Raw genomic sequence first — 20062 nt, 5'->3', positions numbered from 1 at the left:
AAAATCCATTTATTTCATAGGCTAGTGAGACTACTCTCATAAAGTCTATTATTAATATTTTTCCTATTCACTCAGTTGATATTTGTTAGGATGAATGACAAAGTACTTAATAATATCAAAGTTCATAATTCTATTGCCTTAACCGAGTAGACAATTGAAGTTAACAATTTCATCAACATCCAAATTTTATCTAATGCTAATGAGCTTATATCATATCCATCTAAGCTTATATCATATCATATCTATCAAATTTTATGTAATCAGTTTTAAACACATCCCTATCAATCTAATAGGTTAGCTCATAATCTACCAATTTTAGTAGACTTCACAAGTTTACATCTACACGCCTGAGGAGATAAAAGTTCACTTGCGAAGATGTATTCCATCTAATGTGTGTTATCCACACAGCAATAATAATAACAAAATCCTAAATCCCAACATCTAATATGTGTTACCCACTTACCATTACAAAGAACACAAGAAACATATAATTTGAAAGAACCGAGTGTGTTCACCTAATTGAATCATGTGTGCTTATACTAGTGAAGATCTCATAAATGTAGTGATCTTAACCAGAAACCAATATTTAATATGAGCCCAACTGATAATTAGTCTTTCTTATGGCTTCATCAATCACCCTATTGAAGCAATTCTACAACAAGAAATGCATAGGCTGTTCGAGGAGGGCTTCCACTATGTTTTGTCAAGCAGATGCTGTTCTGAGGGATAGCATGCAACAGTACTACTAGTGACAATTCACTGGCTTTTTGGGAGGACAGAGCAGCAGAATCTTCAGCCTCGCCTTTCCTTGTATGACTTCTCATGGCTTTTCTTGCGTTGTTGCTTTTGTTTGTGTACAAATTGTATGATAATGTGCTACTGTTTTGTGATTCCCTCCAAAGAAGCAGCAGTGGTGAACTTGCACTTATTATTATGGGGAATCGTACTTTATTTTTGTTTAGCTCTCTCCTCTTCTCTTTCTAGAATTTTATTTGAGTTATAGATAGTTTCTGTGCCATGGTTTCCAATTCTTCGCTCTCCTACACTTCGTATGCATGTGGAGTTGGGGGATCAAATTCTCGTTTCTCATTCCTCTTTTCAGGTGTAATAAATATCCCGATGAAGGAAATTTTGAATCACAGATCTATTATTATTATTATTATTATTATTAAATTAATAGTCTCGTTAACATCAAATGTCGTACAGATGAGAGATGGCTTCGGTGCCTGCTTGTAGATGACAGATCCTAAAGATGGCAAGTCTGATGTCTCAAGCTTCTGTGGCGGAGATGGATCGTAAACCTTATCATGCTATCTTAATGTCATAGTTGATGTGATGACATGACTCACGGTCTTCATCCAACTCCTGTGGCCTTCACTGCAACCCCACAGCCTTGGTGTATGCTTGCCTAACTATGTTGAACGTATGGTAACTTGGACATTTGATTTGAAAGCATTAATGGTCTGTGTGCACAGTAGATCAAGGATGGCTACATGAGCAGAGGGACCATTTACCATTAGGTGGCACTCACCTACTCCATGCAACTTGCGATCGAGATAGAAAGGAAGAATGCAAATGTCATGTGATGACACAGACTTCCAAGTGCACTTCCTCTTGGTTTCCTCGACGGCAGCGGACTCAGAGTTTCCAGGTAATCTCAAGCACTAGTGGGGATGCCGTGAAGATTTGGGTTGTGGGAGATGCAGAATTCCTAAAGTCAATCTACCAACTCTTCTTCTTCTATCAGGATGGATATTGTTCAACCTGCAGTTGGTACAAGAGCACTAAGCCTTCTTCAACCATCATGCTCTGGTAAAGCCACCACCCTGGACTTCCATCTCAGTGCAGCCTCTTCTTCTCCCGACTCACTCTGTGCCATGAATCTTCCTGTCGAAGTTATGTTTTCAAGGTTAACCAGTGAGTTGTTTTGCATTTCATGATACTTGGCATATTATTAGATCCTAGAAGGTGATTGCAATGTCAATGATGGGAAGCATTCCAAATCTCAAAGAATGTCAACACCTAAAGTTGTTCCAATCCAGATTGGTGTCTGCCATGCCCACTATAAATACTCCAACGTGAGCTCCCCTTGCCCACCATCTCTTCTTCTTGCTTCCTCTTCATCCAATGGCTCTCTCCGCTCACAAACTTCTGCTTCTCCTCTTACCTTTGCTTCTCTGCCAGTCTAAGGCCAAGGGGGATACCTGCAGTGTCTGCTTTACCCATTCAAGTGCAGCTTACTACCCTAACTCTGACAAAGAAGGGACAGAGAGTAAGTTGCGGACACATGCATGAAACATGAAACCTTGTTTTGCTCTCCCCTTACCTTTTGTCCATGAAACCTTCAGCTGGTGCATGCGAGTATGGCACGTTCGGAGCGACGCTCAACGGCGGGGACGTCTCGGCAGCGTCGAACCTGTACAGGAATGGCGTGGGTTGCGGTGCATGCTATCAGGTCTTCTTCTTCTTCTTCTTCTTCTTCTTCTTCTTCTTCTTCCGCCATTGCTTCGCTTGTCACGTCACTCACTTGCAGTACCTCGTCAGGTGCGATGCACGGATACCAAGTACTGCTCGACCGACGGCGTCACGATCGTCATCACGGACTCGGGAGCAAGTGGCAACACCGACTTCATTCTCAGCCAGCACGCCTTCGCTCGCATGGGTCAGAATGCTGATGCAGGTGCTTCCCTTCTATCTCTCGGTGCGGTCGGCATCGAATACCGCAGGTGCGTGTTCATCTTCAGCTGATTTCAGTACTACGGCAGCATGATATATAGTCAGATAGTGTGAAGAACATGAAGACACTCGTCATGTTCATGCTGTGACTGGCACCTCAGGGTATCATGCAGCTATCCAAACAAGAACATCACCTTCAAGATTGACCAGAGCAGCAACCTCTACTACTTTGCCTTCCAGATATGGTACCAGCAAGGGAACAAGGATATTACTGCTGTTCAGCTGTGTGAGGTACTACAGCCTGATGGCTTTGTTAGATACTTAATGATTTACCTATTGACTTTGGATTTTCTACTGCAGACCGAGAACTTAACCTGTAAGTTGTTGGAGAGGAGCCACGGAGCAGTGTGGGCGGTAGCATCTCCACCAAGAGGGCCTCTCTCTGTGAGGATGCTGTTGAGTGGAGGCGATGATGGAGATGAGACATGGGTGGTGCCTCCCAATAACATACCTCAGAACTGGACTGCAGGAGACATATATGACTCTGGAATACAAGTGTAGTAGTAGAAAGATGCTTATGATAGATTTGTAACATTGAGACAGTGGTCACGAGGTTTTTATTGTTCTTCCCAACTATTTTTACTAAATTAGAATAAACAGAATTATTGCTCAATAAGATTCAGTGTATTTGTTCAGTTCAGAGAGAGAAATTTGAGAATTAATTGGGTTTCTTATGATAATGTTTTCGGTGGACACCAGGAAATGCTTAAACCTCCCGTTGATACAAGATCAAGCTATAATAACCTTGTATTCCTCGATGATAATGTTTTGAGAATTTTTAAGACATCCATCCATATGCTTGAGAAATGAAATTGACATTAAGTTCCCATTCACAGGTCAAACAAGAACCAAACTCGAGCATTTTCATTAAGTTCACATTCGCAGGTCAAACAAGAAGCAAGCCAATGCCTGCTTTTGGTTGAATGAAATATCAACTCACAGATGGTACCTTTTCACTCCAAAATTTCCAATATGAAGTTGAAATCTTTCAGAGGAAACAAAAGAAAAGGTAGATCGTATTATGTAGTCAGCATCAGCTTTCTCTTTCACACATGGAGATGGCAATCAATTTAACCACCATTTTGATGCAGACAAGTTGCTCAATTCGAGTTGGTGCCTGACAGTTCCCTTCTTTTCGTCTTGTGTGTATGCTTCGATTTTCATCCAAACATAATATTATTTATCTGTTCTACACCGATATCAGAAATAGGCTCGATAGGTCGTTCCTCTCCGCCCAAAGATGTTGCTGTAGAGCGTTCTCGGCTATATTCATCTGAAAACCAAAATGCACCAATAAGAGTTCACAAGAAATGTACTTTTCATGTATGCAAAAGCCAGATAACTAATATGTAAATTCCAAAGTTCACATACGGCATGAAGATTATATAAATCTTGGTTAAAGTTAACAGTTTTCAGGTTCTGCCATCAATTATTCAGGAAAATTAAATTATGTAAACCTTTTCTATACAAGAAATAGGGTCCAAATGAATTATTTCCAATCTTACATCAACCAGAAGAAATATATATAGAGTTTTATTTAACACTGATATTTCTACCAAGAATATGCCTGCCCAATAAGAATTAGATATTCAAGACTAGAAAAAACGTTGCATGAGTGACCTGAACAAGAACAGAAAAAATCATATAGACTCGAGTTATTAATCAAATGAAATTGGTAACATAGACTACCGTTAACGAAGCAAGACACTTACCAAACATTATGTTAAACGAAGTTGGAGGAGGAGTCACCATGAAGTTTAAACCAAGGTAAGAAACCATCGCCAAGACCACTGTTACAATAAGAAAAGATGGAATTGCTATTGCCCAGTACCTGATTGTAAATTCAATTAAACAAACTGGCATCAACCTCCATCATCAAGAGTACATCTCAATACTAACATGACTATTACATACAAATGAAAAATGGCTAGCATGGTAGACTAACTGAAAAGATAAGCCTCTCCTCAGAGTTCAAGCATATTATGGTTTATTTACATCATCATATATTCATTATTTGATCAGAGAAATGAATTTCTGGAATAGTATCTGGTCACAACTACAGTAGAAACAGATCCTCTGACAAGTAAAGCATCTAGTGAACAAACACGCCCCTATAAGTTATTTCATCGACCCATACTTACTGTCATTTATAATTAATAATAACAAGATAGTACAGTTAATTAGAATAATAAAAACATGACCGTGGGTTACACCAAGCTCAAAATTTACTTAGACCTTATGCTGCACGTAATTAACTTCAATTACATGTCATGATAATTTGGCAAACTAATTAAGCCACCTCACGTATATATTACAAGTCTACATAATCAAATAGAATCCCTCAAGAATGACAATAATTTATTTACATAGTGGCTCCAATTAGATCAAAGTTGATCCTTATACCAGATGAGACCATTCTATGCTAAATATCAATGAGAAAGTAACAAAAAATCCTCCATGAGTTCAAGTTGAGTCAAAGGGTATAAATGATCATGAACACTTTCTTTCTTTTTGCTTGTTGCTTGTGCAAGATAAATCTTGGTCTTGTCAGTTTGGCAGTCCTCCTTGTTGACATGTGGAGATTATTTCCTCTTTTGTGAGGAAATTACTTTCCTGATTTTGAAAAAATTATTTTCCTGATTTCAAGGAGATTATCTTCCCGATTCAGTAAATATTAGTTTCCTATTTTTTCATGAAATTAGTTTCCTGATTTTGTATGATTTAGTTTCTTAATTCATCAAATTTGTACCCCTAAAAATTCGGTAAGGCTCTCTTAATCGAAATATCAACAAGTATTTCTTTCTACACTCATCACTTGGGGGAAAAGTATATTACTATACTTAAAAAGGCAACAAATTTTCAAGAACAAGCTAGAGAAATAATTGAAAGAAAAGGGGAAATTTTAAGTAACCTCTATAACTTATGCACTTCTTTAGGACCTTTTGATGCATCCTTTGAGGTTTCAATTTAAGAAAGTTAGAAAGTTCAGTTTCTACATGTTCACATTATCTAGAGAATATTGAAAGCTAAATATTTAATGATGAGATCTGAAATATTATCATCTTTACCATTAGGGCTGTAGAAACGAAAACAAAATACCAATATGACTACAATTTGTTGAATTTTGGATTTTGATAATGAAACCAATTCATAATGTTTATGATTTGATCTGCATTTTGAGTGATGCAGGAAGCTTCGATCAGGAAGAGACAATTAAAGCAGGAAGAATCATGTTGGGCCAGAGTATAACATGTCAGAAGATTAGACGTCGAGCCGGAGGATCGGACGTATCGGCAGAAGGCTTCGGGTCATGGGTTCGGGCATCGGGCCAAGAAGAGCGGAAATTGCGTCAAGGAAATCGGTGTTGTGGAGGTCAACTGGCCAATTGGGCAATAGGTCGCAAGAGAGGATGATGCGCCGAAAATTCGGACGAAGCGTCGATGAACCAATGACATGTCGGACAACATTTGATTCAAGCTTTGTAATAATTGTCTAGATCGAAGTAGGTTTTAAATGTGCAGGATTAATTACGATAACGATCAAGGAATAAAACAAAATGAAGTCCCGGAGTCAAGAACGAGATTTCGTCGGGAGTTCGAGAGTTTGTCGGAAGTCCGAACATTCGTTGGAAGTTCTGCCAGAACTGACTGAAAAGTCCAAGAGCTTGCCAAAGAAGCTCGTCGGAACTCGCCAAGAAGATCGTCGTGAAGTCCAAGAGCTTGTCGGGAGTCCGCTGGAACATTGCCGAGAGATCATCGAAAGTTTGCCGGAAGCTCGCCGAAAGAAACCTAGACTTATCGGACTTATTTAGCTTAGTGTATGCTTTAAAATTCGTAGTTAGCACATAATTGGGTTGAATTGGGCCAACTCAATTAGGGGCCAATTGGGCCCAAGTTTGAGCTGTGTTAGGCCAAGTGAAAAAGACCCAAACAGTGACCCAATAGGTGTAACCGTTGTGGCACAATCTCCGAGACTGTGTCAGGCGGTGGTACTGCCCAAACATAGTCTCCGAGAGACTGTCAAGCGGTGGTACCGCCCAGTGGTAGGGTGTCAGGCAGTGGTACCGCCCAGTGTCAGTGCTGCAGGCGGTGGTACCGCCAGGACCCGGAAAACCCGGGATGTGACACTTTTAAGCTTCAAGTTTGAATCCACTTGAGGCCTATAAATACCCCTCTCATCCTTGGTTAACTTATACAACTGAGAGCAAAAAAGAAAAAAAAACGCTGTTGTAATCTTGTGTGAACTCCTCTTAAACTCTAAGTGTTCATGAAGTTTAAGAGAGGAGGTTGTGGGGGTGTAAAGGTTCTCTCCTGAGCTTGCAAAAGGAGAATAAAGTTGTAAGAAGGTGGTTGGTCTTCGCCTATTGAAGGAAGACTGTTAGTGGATGCCGGTGGCTTCGACGGAAGAGGAATCGGGAGTGAATGTAGGTCACGACGACCAAACCACTTTAAAATCTGATTTGCATTTCTGCTTTGCTATTTACATTTATTGCAAACTGTCATACTTCCTTATTACTTTAGCTGCACACTCTCACGAACGTGTTTCAAGTTAACATCTTTTCCGAAATCGGTTTTAATCGAACGAACGATTTTCAAACCGACGTTTTTATCTACTGCACTAATCCCCCCCCCCCTTCTTAGTGCGACTCGAACCTAACAGTTGGTATCAGAGCCATGTTTTTTCTCATTTGATTTAACACCCAAGAGAAATGACTCTTTTCGGCTTTCAAGAGGGACTTTCTATCATTCGTCCTCCTATGTTCAATGGGATGAACTACACATATTGAAAAACTCGAATGAGAGTTTTCTTGCTTTCTATTGATTTAAATTTATAGAATATGATCGAAAACAGATTTCAAAGGTCTTCGCTTCCAATGAACGATTGGAATGATTTGGAGAAGAAGACTTTTTTTTAAAATGCTAAAGCTATGAATGCTCTATTTTGCGCCTTAGACAAAAATGAATTCAATCGGGTTTCTACTTACGAAACGACTTTTGACATTTGGCACACACTTGAAATCACACACGAAGGCACTAGTAGAGATAAAGACTCTAAAATAAATATTTTTATGCGTGATTTTGAATTATTTCGTATGGAACCAAACAAGACTATTGGAGACATGTACATCCGTTTTACGGATGTCGTCAATAGTCTAAAAGCTCTTAATAAAAGTTTTTCGAATCTTAAACTTGTTACGATCACTTTCTAAAATTTAGGATTCGAAAGTAACGACAATACAAAAATCAAAGGACTTGAACTATTTTCTGATTGAAGAACTTATTGGGTCCTTAATGACCTATGAAATGATTTATGTGACACTTGACGAACTTGAGAACAACCTTCCAAAGAACAGGAAGGATTTGACACTTAGAACAAATGAAGACCACTCGAGCGAAAGCACAAGTGATGATGACTTTGAACTCTTAACTATAAAGCTTAAAAAATTCTTAAAACAAGAATCAAAAAACAAAAATGAACCTAAAAAGAAGAAGCTACAAAAAAAGAAGAAAACACTCAAGGTGGCTTGGAACGAATCAAGTTCATCCGAAGATGAAGAAAAAACCAACAAAGGCGAGGTGACAAACTACGCTTTAACGGCTTTCGACAACGAGGTAATCAAAATCCCTTTGCTTTATTTTGAAATTACTTGATGCATTTCATGAGTTGTTTTTAAATTAGTTTAGAAAAAATTATATGTAAATTATTAATAAAATAAAAAATAATAAAAAATTAGGATCATGCTAATAATTTTAAAAATGATAATGACAATTGTATGTTTTATAAAAATACAACAAAATGTTAAATATAAATCTAATGCTTGTACACCTAATAAGATTAATCTTATGTATGTTTTCAAGAAGCAATAGTGTGTATCATGTTCATTTCCGTATTGCTTTTCGATTTTGATTAAAGATGCCTTATTTTCAATGAAACTATGCTTGATGTTTTAATGAAAATGTTAAGAGGTTTGATATCATGCTTAATGAGTTTATAGTTTGAAATTGTGCATGTTATACCTTGAAAACTTAAAATCATGTTTTAGTATCATGCCCAAAGTAATAATGCATAATGATCATGCTTAATGAGTTTATATTTCGAAATTATGCATGATGATTCTTGTAATTTATGGCTTATCGATCTTTGCCGTAACGAAAGTTGCTTTTTCGATTTTAAACATGATGCATGTTTTGATTTGACATAAATGACAAAGGCATGCTTGTATGAAATAAAAAGGAAATACAATTTTCTTGAAAACTTCTCAATCCCTATCTTATTGAGTTTTCAAAAAGAGATTGATGAATCTATTTGTATGAATCTCTTGGACTATGAAAATGATTTTGATGTTTGAATATTTTATATGCATGAATTGAGATCTTGTTCTCCTACGATTCTTTTTTATATTCACTAAAAAGGAGACTTATTCTAATAAATCATGATATGCTACTTGACATCTTGATAATTTCTGACTTGAGTTTTGTTATGTATTATTCCCCTCTTCTTCCTTCTTATTTACAATGAAAAAGGGGAGAAAGAAAATCACTAGCATTTCAAGAGATCGATAAATCACTTCATTTCATTTTGAATCTCTCGAAAGGGACTTGGTTGATTTAACAAATTGAATGAGTTGAAAATAATGATGAATGTTTTGAAAACAAATGATTATATCATGTTTGATGATTTTACATTTTAAAATTATGCATGATGAGTTGAAGTGATGTTGGTTTAAAAATATTTATTCAAATGCATGAATCGATAATCTTTTTGTCAAATGAATTATGATTTTTCTTGTGAATTCTTGAAATTATAACTTGAGTCTTATTTTTGAATCAAGATCGTTTCCTATCATACTTTTTATTTACAAATGAAGAAATTTGTCAAAAATAATATATGGTCTTTTGACATTCATAACTTGATTCATCATCTTTGTTATTTATCCTTGTCATGATTTGAAGATTGAAGTAAAGAGAAATGAATTGCACTATTGTATTGTTATTCCCCTCTTTTTGCCAATAACAAAGGGGGAGAAAGAATTGCTAACGTGTACATCACGAAAAGAGGCAAACTGGCTAGCTTGCTCATCTTAAAAGAGAAGCAAGAAGTGCTATCTTGCAAATCTCAAGAGAAGCAATGTTTGCTAAGCTACACATTTCAAGAAGATGCAAAAAAGATGTAAAATTTTGCTAACTTTCATATGTGTAAAATTTACTAGCTTGTATTCTCTAAATAGATATAAATTTGCTAGCTTGCATGTTCTAATATGATATAACACTTGCTAAATTTACTAGCTTATAAATTGCAAGGAGAAAAACTTGCAAGGAAGCAAAATTGCTAGCATGCACTTCTCAAAAGAGAAGAAAGAAAACTACTAGCTTGCATGATGATAAAACTTGAGATTATTTTTATAATGCAATGATTTGAAATTATATATCTAAAACTTGATAGTTGCACTTCTCCTTTTTGTTGATGACAAAGGAGGAGAAGATATGATGATATGAGAATCATATATGGTAGGATGTAATATATTTTGATATTTTGATATCATGATGATTTGAAATATTTATAATGATGCATGCAAAACTTATGATAAGCATGCAATGCAATGATATGCATATAATGTGTTGTATATATTCATGATGAAATATTGATTTGACTTGAATTCAACTTGAATTCAAGGTTCTATCGATATGGCATATTGATAGGGGGAGTTAAGGTTAACTCCGTCATCAATTGGTTGTCATCATAAAAAAGTGGGAGCTTGTTAAATCTCGGATTTTGATGATGAAACCAATTGATAGTGTTTATGATTTGATCTGCGTTTTGAGTGACGCAAAAAGCTTCGATCAGGGAGAGACAATTAAAGCAGGAAGCAAGGTCTGCCATACCGAAGCGTACCGCTCGTACCGGGCGGTACGTACCGGTCCGACAGGTTACCGGTACGTGGATCGCCAAGTACCGCTATAGTGCTACAGTATGAAAAAAAAAATATAAAATTGTTCAGTACACCAAGGTGTACCGCTCGGTACGCCCTGATGTACTGCCCGGTACACCGGTACCGTACCGTATCGAGCTCGGGTCGAAATGCCGGTATGGTACGGTACGGCGAACCTTGGCAGGAAGAATCATGTTGGGCCGAAGTAGAACATGTCAGAAGATTGGACGTCGAGCCGGATGATAGGTTGACGTATCGGCAGAAGACTTCGGGCCATAGGTTCGGGCATCGGGCCAAGAAGAGCAGAAATTGTGCCAAGAAAATCGAAGTTGTGGAGGTCAACTGGCCAATTAGGCAATAGGCCACAAGAGAGGACGATGCGCCGAAGAATCGGACGAAGCGTCCATGAACCAATGACATACCAGACAACATTTGATTCAAGCTTTGCAATAATTGTCTAGATCGAAGTAGGTTTTAAGTGTGTAGGATTAACTACGATAGCGATCAAGGCATAAAGCAAAATGAAATCCCGGAGTCAAGAACGAAATTTCGTTAGGAGTTCAAGAGTTCGTCGGAAGTCCGGACATTCGTCGGAAGTTCTGTCAGAATTGATCGAAAAGTTCAAGAGCTTGCCAAAGAAGCTCGTCGAAACTCACCAAGAAGATCGTCATGAAGTCCAGGAGCTTGTCGGGAGTCCGCTGGAATATTGACGAGAGATCGTCGGAAGTTCGCCGGAAGCTCGCCGAAAGAAACCTAGACTTACCGAACTTATTTAACTTAGTGTATGCCTTAAAATTCGTAGTTAGCATATAATTGGGTTGAATTGGGCCAACTCAATTATGGGCTAATTGAGCCCAAGTTTCGGCTGTGTTGGACCAAGTGAAAAGGCCCAAACAGTGACCTAACAGGTGGAACCATCATGGCACAATCTTCGAGACTGTGTCAAGCGATGGTACCGCCAGATTGGGCGGTGGTACCGCCTAGTGGCAGGGTGTCAAGCGGTGGTACCGCCAGACTAGGCAGTGGTATCGCTCAATGTCAGTGTTGCAGGCGGTGGTACCGCCCAACACAAGCGGTAATATCGCCAGAACCCGAAAAACCCAGGATGAGACACCTTTAGGCTCCAAGTTTGAATCTACTTAAAGCCTATAAATATCCCTCATCCCTAGTTAACTTACACAATTGAGAGCAAAAAAGAAAAGAAAACGCTATTGTAATCTTGTGTGAACTCCTCTCAAACTCTAAGTGTTCGTGAAGTTTAAGAGAGGAGATTGTAAGGGTGTAAAGGTTCTCTCCTAAGCCTGCAAAAGGAGAATAGAGTTGTAAGAAGGTGGTTGGTCTTCGCCTATTGAAGGAAGACCGTTAGTGGATGCCAGTGGCCTCGACAGAAGAGGAATCGGGAGTGGATGTAGATCACGACAGCCGAACTACTATAAAATCTGGTTTGCATTTCTGCTTTGCTATTTACATTTATTGCAAACCACCATACTTCCTCATTACTTTAGCTGCACACTCTTCCAAACGTGTTTCAAGTCAACATCTTTTCCAAAATCGGTTTTAATCGAACGAAAGATTTTCAAACCGATGGTTTTATCCGCTGCACTAATTCACCCCCCCACCCCCCCCCACCCCCTCTTAGTGTGACTCGAACCTAACATAATTAATGTAAATTCTTTCAGAGCCAACATGCTAATTTTAGCTGCTTTTGATACCTCCCAGAACTAAAAACTTATAAGCTATCTGAAGGTATACTCTGTGATGATAAACTCATTTCTATAAAGAGTCAAAAGGAAGAGTATCTGTTTCAATCCAAAACTTCAAGCCACAGAAAAATGCATCTCTATCAGCAATTTAGCATGAGATCAGGAGATATCAGTACTGCTTTATCACGATCCCTCGTACAGAATGTGACACCAACCTTCGATTGTAGTTCCGACATTGATGAAACAACAAAAATAAATAGATCACTGAGGATACACTATATCTTCCTATTTCCGAGAAGGCAAAAAGCCACAAAATATCAAAATATCAATCTTGGGATAATTGACTAACATATTTCGTTGGGGCATTTTTACAAGCATCAATCAGGTTATAAGCATTAGTATGGACTCATGATCAGGAATCAAATCGTATTAAAGAAACAAGACAAGCATACAATCAAAACTCACTTACTTACTAGGATAGTAGGTGATGCCCAAATAATGCAACCACGGCTCAGGAGTGTACGCCCACACTATAAAGATCACTACATCAAGAAAATGAGGCAACGAAACACACACAAGTTGTTTGTCAGGCAAAATGATCCACTTTGGACAATCGGGTGCAGTGAGAGGACAAACACCTGCTGCAATGACGGTGGTGATGCAGCCGACGAAACCGTAGACCTCGGAAGGCTTCGGCCCATGCTCCTCGGCGAACGCCGCAGCGGCGGAGGCGGCGGTCTTCTCGTCGGGATCGGGAATGGGTTGTTTCTGCCTCCTCTCTCTGAGTAGGCTCAGCGTTCGCCTCGGGCTGCTCACAACCAGCGAGGTCGGTGATGGTGGCGTCTCCTCCATCTTTTTCCCTCTCAAGAACAACGGATTCTTCGAGCGTTGCCGAAAGAAAGTATCAACCCTGTGAAACGCCAACCCGTTGGCTCAGAGAGCGCGATTCCCCCGTTAGGGATTCCTAATACATCTGGTAATTTTACACACACATCCTGGCATTTTAAAAATAATGTATTTGTCCTTACAAATGTGTTTTCAAATTGTTATAATGCCAACTGTGTTGAGGAATCAACACACAAAAGTAATTAGGGCAATTTATCAAACAGTGTCCTCACCATTCGTTTTTGTATGGGATGGCTTGAAGCTTTTCCTTTTCATAAATATTCATTTTTCTTTTATTTTTAACTTTTTTTAAGTCGATTTAGACTAATAAATTATTTCAAATCAACCCTCCTCACACTCCATCTTCTCACTCTTCACATTCTCTCCCTTCATACTCTCCTCATCCGACCTCGCCTTCCACTCCGCCACATTGGCCTCCTCCCCTTGTTCTCCTCCTATTTTCCTGTTACTCATCATCTATCGCTGGCTTCCTCCTCCCCTCCCCTCCTCTAGTATCTCCTCCTCCTCCTCCTCATAGTCTATATCGAAAAAGTCTATTATACTTAAGTTACACTCAAATTATACTTATTTATAAATTTATTAAAAAAATATATTATTTTTTTATATAAAATTATCTTAAATTTATTATAAAGGGAAAAATAATACAAGTTTGTTAGAATCATATTCTAATAGAATTATCAAAGTTTTGATAATTGATCATCCTAAAATTATCTAAAAATAAAAAAATACTATTTCTAAAATAAGGTAGTTGATCGACTTAGTTCAATTTCAAGTATAAGTAGGTTAATAAAAGAAATAGGAAATAAAAAATCTTATGATTAGTTTTATTGAATAATTTAGGATAATTTTATATAAAATTTCATATATTTATAGGATAAAAATTAAACATTTAGTTTTATGATGAATTTAGAATAATTTTATATAAAATTAATATTTTTTTAATATATTCTATGAATGTGTGTAATTAGAGTGTAATAATTTTTTGGATAATTTTAGATAAATTTATACAAAAATAATATATTTTTAGAATAGCTTAATTTTTAAATTTTATGATAAATTTAGAATTATTTTATATAAAATTATTATATTTTTTATATATTATATGAATGAGTATAATTTGAGTGTAATATGATTATAATTCAAGTTCAATAACTTTTTTGAGTAAAATGTAAGGAGAAGAAGATATGGGAGAAAATAGAGATAAAATGGGAGGTGAAGTGAGAGAAGATAAAAAAAAGGAGCAAACGAAGAGAAGACCAACGAGTAGTTGGTGAACCAAACCAAACCAAATCACGTTGATAAAGAAAAATATATTTCAATGTAATTTAATATAAAGAGTGAGGACGTTTTTGTCTAAGTTTTAAAAAAATAAATATTGGTAAAATATGTTAAATCTCATATTTTGATGATGAAATTAATTAATAAATTAATGATCTAATCCATATGTTGAGAAAAGTGATGTAGAACTAATTACAATCGTGAAAAGGCAAAAAAATTAAAAAAAAATTGAATGTTGGGCCGGAGTTAAAGATCGACTATCGGGCCGGAAGAATCGAGGGATGTGCCGAAGGTTCGGATGATGCGTTAGAAGCTCGCCGGGAGTTTGTCGGAAGTTCCTCGAAAGATTGCCAAAAGATCGTCGGGAGTGCGCCAAAAGTTTCACTAGAAGTTCGGATGAACAATTAATGTGTCGGACAACTAGGATTGCTTGCATTATAATTTTGTTTAGCCTTAATTATCGTAGTTACCCTGTCAGGCGGTGGTATCACTAGAGCCCAATCTTCAAGGCTTTGTCAAGCGATTATACTGCCCAGACTGTTAGGATTGAGTCGACACTAATAGAAGGGGGGTGAATTAGTGCAGCGGATAAAAATCACGTCGATTTAAAAATTCTTCGTACGATGAAAAACCGTTTCGGAAAGATATTAACTTGAAAGTGTAGGAAGGATGTGCAGCAAAAGTAACGAGGAAATAAAGTAAATTGTAATAAATATAAACATCAAAACAGAAATACAAACCGTTTTATAGTGGTTCGGTCATCGTGACCTACATCTACTCCATTGATTCCTCTTCCGTCGAGGCCATCGACATCTACTAACAATCTTCCTTCAATGGGTGAAGATCAACTATCCTTTTACACCCTTCTTCTCTTTTTCATAGGTTTAGGAGACGATCTTTTCACTCCCACTTTCTCTTCTCTTAAATTATACTAATATTTAGAGTTTTTACAGGAGTTCTCATAAGATTAAAATAATATTTTTCTTCTTTTTTGCTCTCAATTCTTATGTACGTTAACCAGGGATGAGAGGGGTATTTATAGGCCTTAAGTGCATTCAAACTTGGAGCCTAAAAGTATCTCATCCCAAGTTTTTCGGGTCCTGACGGTACCACCGCTTGTAGCAATGACACCGGGCGGTACTACCGCCCAATCTAGTGGTACCACCGCTTGGCACCCTGCCACTGGGCGGTACCACCTCCCAGTCTGGCTGTACCACCACTTGACAGTCTCTTGGAAACCGTATTTGGGCGGTACTACTACCTGACACAGTCTCGGAGACTATGCCATGACAGTTCCACCTATTGGGTCACTGTTTGGGTCTTTTCACTTGGACCAACACAGCCCAAACTTGGGCTCAATTGGCCCATAATTGAGTTAGCCTAATTCCAACCTAATTATGTGCTAACTACGAATTTTAAGGCATACACTAAGCTAAATAAGTCCGATAAGTCTAGGTTTCTTCCGACGAGCTTCCGATGATCTTTCGGCGAAATTCCGACAATCTCTCGACAATGTTCCAACAGACTCCCGGCAAGCTCCTGGACTTCACGACGATCTTCTTGGTGAGTTCCGATGAGATTCTTTGGTAAACTCCTGGACTTCTCGGTCAATTCCGGCAGAACTTCCGACGAACTATCACGGACAAAATTTTAAATAGGATGTTTGATGTAATGCTTATATATGTTTGTGTCTCTTGGTTTGTTCATGCTTTGCATAGCATGTAGAGGGATGGTCGAAGGCTTAACAGCCCTATTTTAGTTGGGTTTGGTGGTCGTTTTAGGCTTGTAAATAAATGTTATGTCATGTAGACACTTGTAAGAGATATTTGGTCTGTAGTGGATCATTTTGACCCTTTGTTGTGTAATCATTCAGAGCTTGTAAAGTGTGTTTGTAATTTGCATTATCTATGAAGTGTTTTCGGAAATGTTTGCTTGTGAATCCTGAGTGAGGCGCTTTCTTTAACCCATTTTCTCTTTTGTAGGTCCTAAGGGATCATGAGACGTTTTGGGGAGGCTGACCTTTATGGACGGACACGCAAGGATGCTGCACGACTTAGGTAAAACCAGCTAAGTTCGTGACAGAACATTCGGACTTCCAACGAATTCTCGAACTCTCAATTGTTAGGATCAAGTCGGCACTAAGCAGGGGGGTGAATTAGTGTAGTGGATAAAAATATCGATTTTATAAATTTCGTATGATGAAAAATTGATCTCGGAACATAACTCGAAAGTGTGTTTGTTCGTAAGAGTAGTGAAAACCAAGTAAGGAAGAAGTGAAGCAATTGCAAAGTAAGTAAATGACAATAATAGAAATGCAAACCAGAATTTATAGTGGTTCGATCGTAGTGACCTACATCCACTTTCGATTCCTCCTCCGTTGAGGTCACCAGCATCCACTAATGGTCTTCCTTCAACAGACGAAGACCAACCACATCTTTACAGTGCTTTCTCCTTTTTACGGGTTTAGAAGATAATGTTGAATCTCGTATTTTGATGATGAAACTACTTGATATATGTTTATGATTTAATATGCGTTTTGAGTGACGCAGGATGCTTTGATCAGGATGAGACAATTAAAGCAGGAAAATCATGTTGTGCCGGAGGAACATGTCAGAAGATTGGACGTCGGGCCGGTGGATCGGTCGACGTATCGACAGAAGGCTTCGGGCCGTGGACTCGGGCATCGGGCCAAGAAGAGCGGGTATTGTGCCAAGGATATCGGAGTTGCGGAGTCAACTGGCCGATTGGGCAATAGGCCGCAGGAGAGGACGATGCGCCGAAGAATCAGACGAAGCGTCGAGGGACCAATGACATGCCGGACAACTTGGTTAATTGCTTAGGATTAATTGTCTCGATCGAAGTTTTGTTTTAATTGTGCAGGATTAACTATGATAACGATGAAGACAAAGCGAAACAAAGTGTCGGAGTCAAGCGCGAAGGATTTGTTGCGAGTTCGAGAGTTCGACGGAAGTCCGAAGATTCGTTGGGAGTTCGCGGAGCTCGCCGAGAAAGATCGGAGCTTGCCGAAGAAGCTCGTTGGAACTCGCTAAGAACAAATCGTGAAGTCTAGGAGCTTGCCGGGAGTCCGCAGAATGGTTTCCGAGAGTTCATCGGAAGACCGCCGGAAGTTTGCCGGAAGCTCGCTAGAAGAAGTCTTGACTTGCGGACTTTGTAATAGCTTAGAAAATGTCTTTAAATTCATAGTTAGCACGTTAATTAGGGTTAGGATTAGGTGTTAATCCTATAACCCAAGTAGGGGCCAATTAGGCCCAAGTTCGGACTGGTTTGGACCAAGTTTGGAGCCAAACCAAGTGAGCTGGAATAGTGAAGAGGTGCCACCGCCAGGGTTGGAGGTAGCACCGCCCAGGCTATGTCTTCCTGCGAGGTTGGGAGGTGCAACCGCCCTAGCCAGGAGGTGCAACCGCCAGGGCTGCGAGGCTGGGAGGTGCAACCGCCCCAGCCAAGAGGTGCAACCGCCCAGAGCTCAGTCTTCGAGCTAGACTGGGCGGTGCAACCTCCTCTGCCAAGAGGTAGCACCGCCAGAGCTCAAGTTTCGAGCTCTGCCAGGCGATGCAACCACCGAGCTCAGTCTTCGAGCTCTGGCAGAGAGGTGCATCAGCCTGAGCTCAGTCTCGAGCTCTGCCAGGTGATGCAATCACCGAGCTCAGTCTTCGAGCTCTGGCAGAGAGGTGCATCAGCCTGAGCTCAGTTTAGAGCTCTGCCAGGTGATGCAACCACCGAGCTCAGTTTCGAGCTCTGCCAGGTGATGCAACCACCAAGCTCAGTCTTCGAGCTCTGCCAGGTGATGCAACCATCGAGCTCAGTCTTCGAGCTCTGGCAGAGAGAAGCAATCGCCTGAGCTCAGTCTTCGAGCTCTGCCAGGCGGTGCCACCTCTCCAGTCAAGAGGTGCAACCGCCAGATCCCAGAATTCTGGGATTTGATCGATTTGATCGTTTTGAGCTCGAATTTTGAATTGGGTTGGGGCCTATAAATACCCCACCCATTCAGCACTGAAAAGATACAGACCTACACCGAAATCTTGATCTTTTCTGTGATTCTAAGAGCTCAAAAGTGTTGTAAAGCCTTTAAGTCTCCTCCTTCTGTTCTTCAAGTTTTCAGTTGTAAAGTGAGGAGAGAAAGGTCTGTAAAGGTTGTCTCCTGAGCCTGTCAAAAGGAGAGAAATTGTAAAAGGGCAGTTTGGCCTTCGCCCATTGAAGGAAGGCACCTAGTTGACGTCGGCAACCTCGTCGGTGGAGGAAGCCAAAAGTGGAGTAGGTCAAGGCTGACCGAACCACTCTAAATCTCTGGTTTGCGTTTATTTTCGAGCACTTTATCATTACTGCAAACCTCCCTCATTACTACTGCTCTCTGCGCTTTCACGAACAAGTTCTAAGTGCTGTTCTTCCGAATCTGCATTCAGACGTAAATTCGTATTTTCATACGTTACTGTTTACGTTTACGTTTGATTCTGCAGAACTGTCTTCCGTGCTTTTACGAACGAGCTTCTTTGCAGTTTATACTTACATTTTGATCCTATTGATAACTGCAAACTTTCCTCTACGATTTTACGAACGAGTTTCAGCATTTAGACGTAAAACTGCATTCAGACGTAAATCGGCTTTCCTTGCTCAATCATCAGATCTCAGTTCACGTTTACGTCTTGATTCCAACTGCATACTGCCTTCTGCGAGTATACAAACAAGTTTCAAAGTTTAGACGTAAATCTGCGTCTAGACGTAAAACTGCGTTTAGACGTAAATCTGCGTTTAGACGTAAATCTGAGTTTAAGACGTAAATCTGAGTTTAGACGTAAATCTGCGTTTAGACGTAAAACTGCGTTTAGACGTAAGTCTGCGTTTAGACGTAAATCTGCGTTTAGACGTAAATCTGCGTTTAGACGTAAAATAGCGTTTAGACGTAAATCTGAGTTTAGACGTAAACTGCGCTTAGACGCAAAACTGCGCTTAGACGCAATCTGCGCTTAGACGCAAACTGCACTTAGATACAAACTGAGAATTTGCTTTTGCATCATAACAGTTTTTGAACGAACGCAGCTTTTGGTTTTTAATCGCTGTAAGATTTCCGCTGCACTAATTCACCCCCCCCTCTTAGTGCTCTCGATCCTAACAATTGGTATCAGAGCGGGGTATTTCTCATTTCGGATTTACACCCGAGAGAAATGACTTTTCAAGAGGGCTGTTCGGTCTTTCGTCCACCGTTCTTTAACGGATTGGACTACACTTATTGGAAAACTCGAATGAGAGTTTTCTTAATTTCTCTAAATCTGGATTTATGGAATATCATTGAAAACGGTTTTCAACTTCCCTCCAAACCGATGAACGAATGGTCGGATTTGGAGAAGAAGAATTTTTCTTTAAACGCAAAGGCTATGAATGCCTTATTTTGCGCATTGGACAAAAATGAGTTCAATCGGATTTCTACGTGTGAAACGGCTTTCGATATTTGGCGCACTCTTGAAATCACGCACGAGGGAACTAGTAGAGTCAA

General features: G+C 39.3%; 2 protein-coding genes across 3 annotated transcripts; one reads left to right on the top strand and one right to left on the bottom strand.

The window, feature by feature from the left end:
- Positions 1-2088: 2088 nt before the first annotated feature.
- On the top strand, positions 2089-3352 carry LOC135583041 (expansin-like B1). Its single transcript, XM_065185253.1, has 5 exons — positions 2089-2272; positions 2349-2455; positions 2545-2726; positions 2838-2967; positions 3037-3352. The coding sequence occupies exons 1-5, from the start codon at positions 2128-2130 to the stop codon at positions 3235-3237; spliced, it is 765 nt and encodes a 254-aa protein (XP_065041325.1). The 5' UTR covers positions 2089-2127; the 3' UTR covers positions 3238-3352.
- Positions 3353-3573: 221 nt separating this feature from the next.
- LOC135673825 (phosphatidylinositol N-acetylglucosaminyltransferase subunit P-like) lies at positions 3574-13339 on the bottom strand. Of its 2 annotated transcripts, none has more exons than XM_065183162.1 (4): positions 13008-13339; positions 12839-12911; positions 4449-4567; positions 3574-4009 (listed from the first exon to the last, which is right to left on the bottom strand). In XM_065183162.1, exons 1-4 carry the CDS (start codon positions 13219-13221, stop codon positions 3897-3899), a joined length of 519 nt encoding a protein of 172 aa, XP_065039234.1. In that variant the 5' UTR covers positions 13222-13339; the 3' UTR covers positions 3574-3896. The 2 variants fall into 2 exon arrangements, with proteins under 2 accessions (XP_065039234.1, XP_065039235.1); XM_065183163.1 differs by having other exon boundaries at positions 4449-4526; positions 12843-12911.
- Between the last annotated feature and the right edge of the window lie 6723 nt (positions 13340-20062).

This window comes from Musa acuminata, chromosome BXJ1-5 (assembly GCF_036884655.1).
Source record: "Musa acuminata AAA Group cultivar baxijiao chromosome BXJ1-5, Cavendish_Baxijiao_AAA, whole genome shotgun sequence".
NCBI lineage: Eukaryota > Viridiplantae > Streptophyta > Magnoliopsida > Zingiberales > Musaceae > Musa > Musa acuminata.
Note: the sequence above shows the minus strand (reverse complement) of the source record. Positions and strands in the feature narration are given on the sequence as shown.

Coding starts and splice junctions, on each gene's coding strand:
- LOC135583041 (XM_065185253.1), top strand. CDS start 2,128: ATGGCTCTCTCCGCTCACAAACTTCTGCTTCTCCTCTTACCTTTGCTT. Junction 2,456..2,544: donor GTTGCGGTGCATGCTATCAG/GTCTTCTTCTTC, acceptor GTACCTCGTCAG/GTGCGATGCACGGATACCAA. Junction 2,727..2,837: donor GTCGGCATCGAATACCGCAG/GTGCGTGTTCAT, acceptor CTGGCACCTCAG/GGTATCATGCAGCTATCCAA.
- LOC135673825 (XM_065183162.1), bottom strand. CDS start 13,221: ATGGAGGAGACGCCACCATCACCGACCTCGCTGGTTGTGAGCAGCCCG. Junction 12,912..13,007: donor CACCACCGTCATTGCAGCAG/GTGTTTGTCCTC, acceptor TTCTTGATGTAG/TGATCTTTATAGTGTGGGCG. Junction 4,010..4,448: donor TTCGTTTAACATAATGTTTG/GTAAGTGTCTTG, acceptor TTTGGTTTTCAG/ATGAATATAGCCGAGAACGC.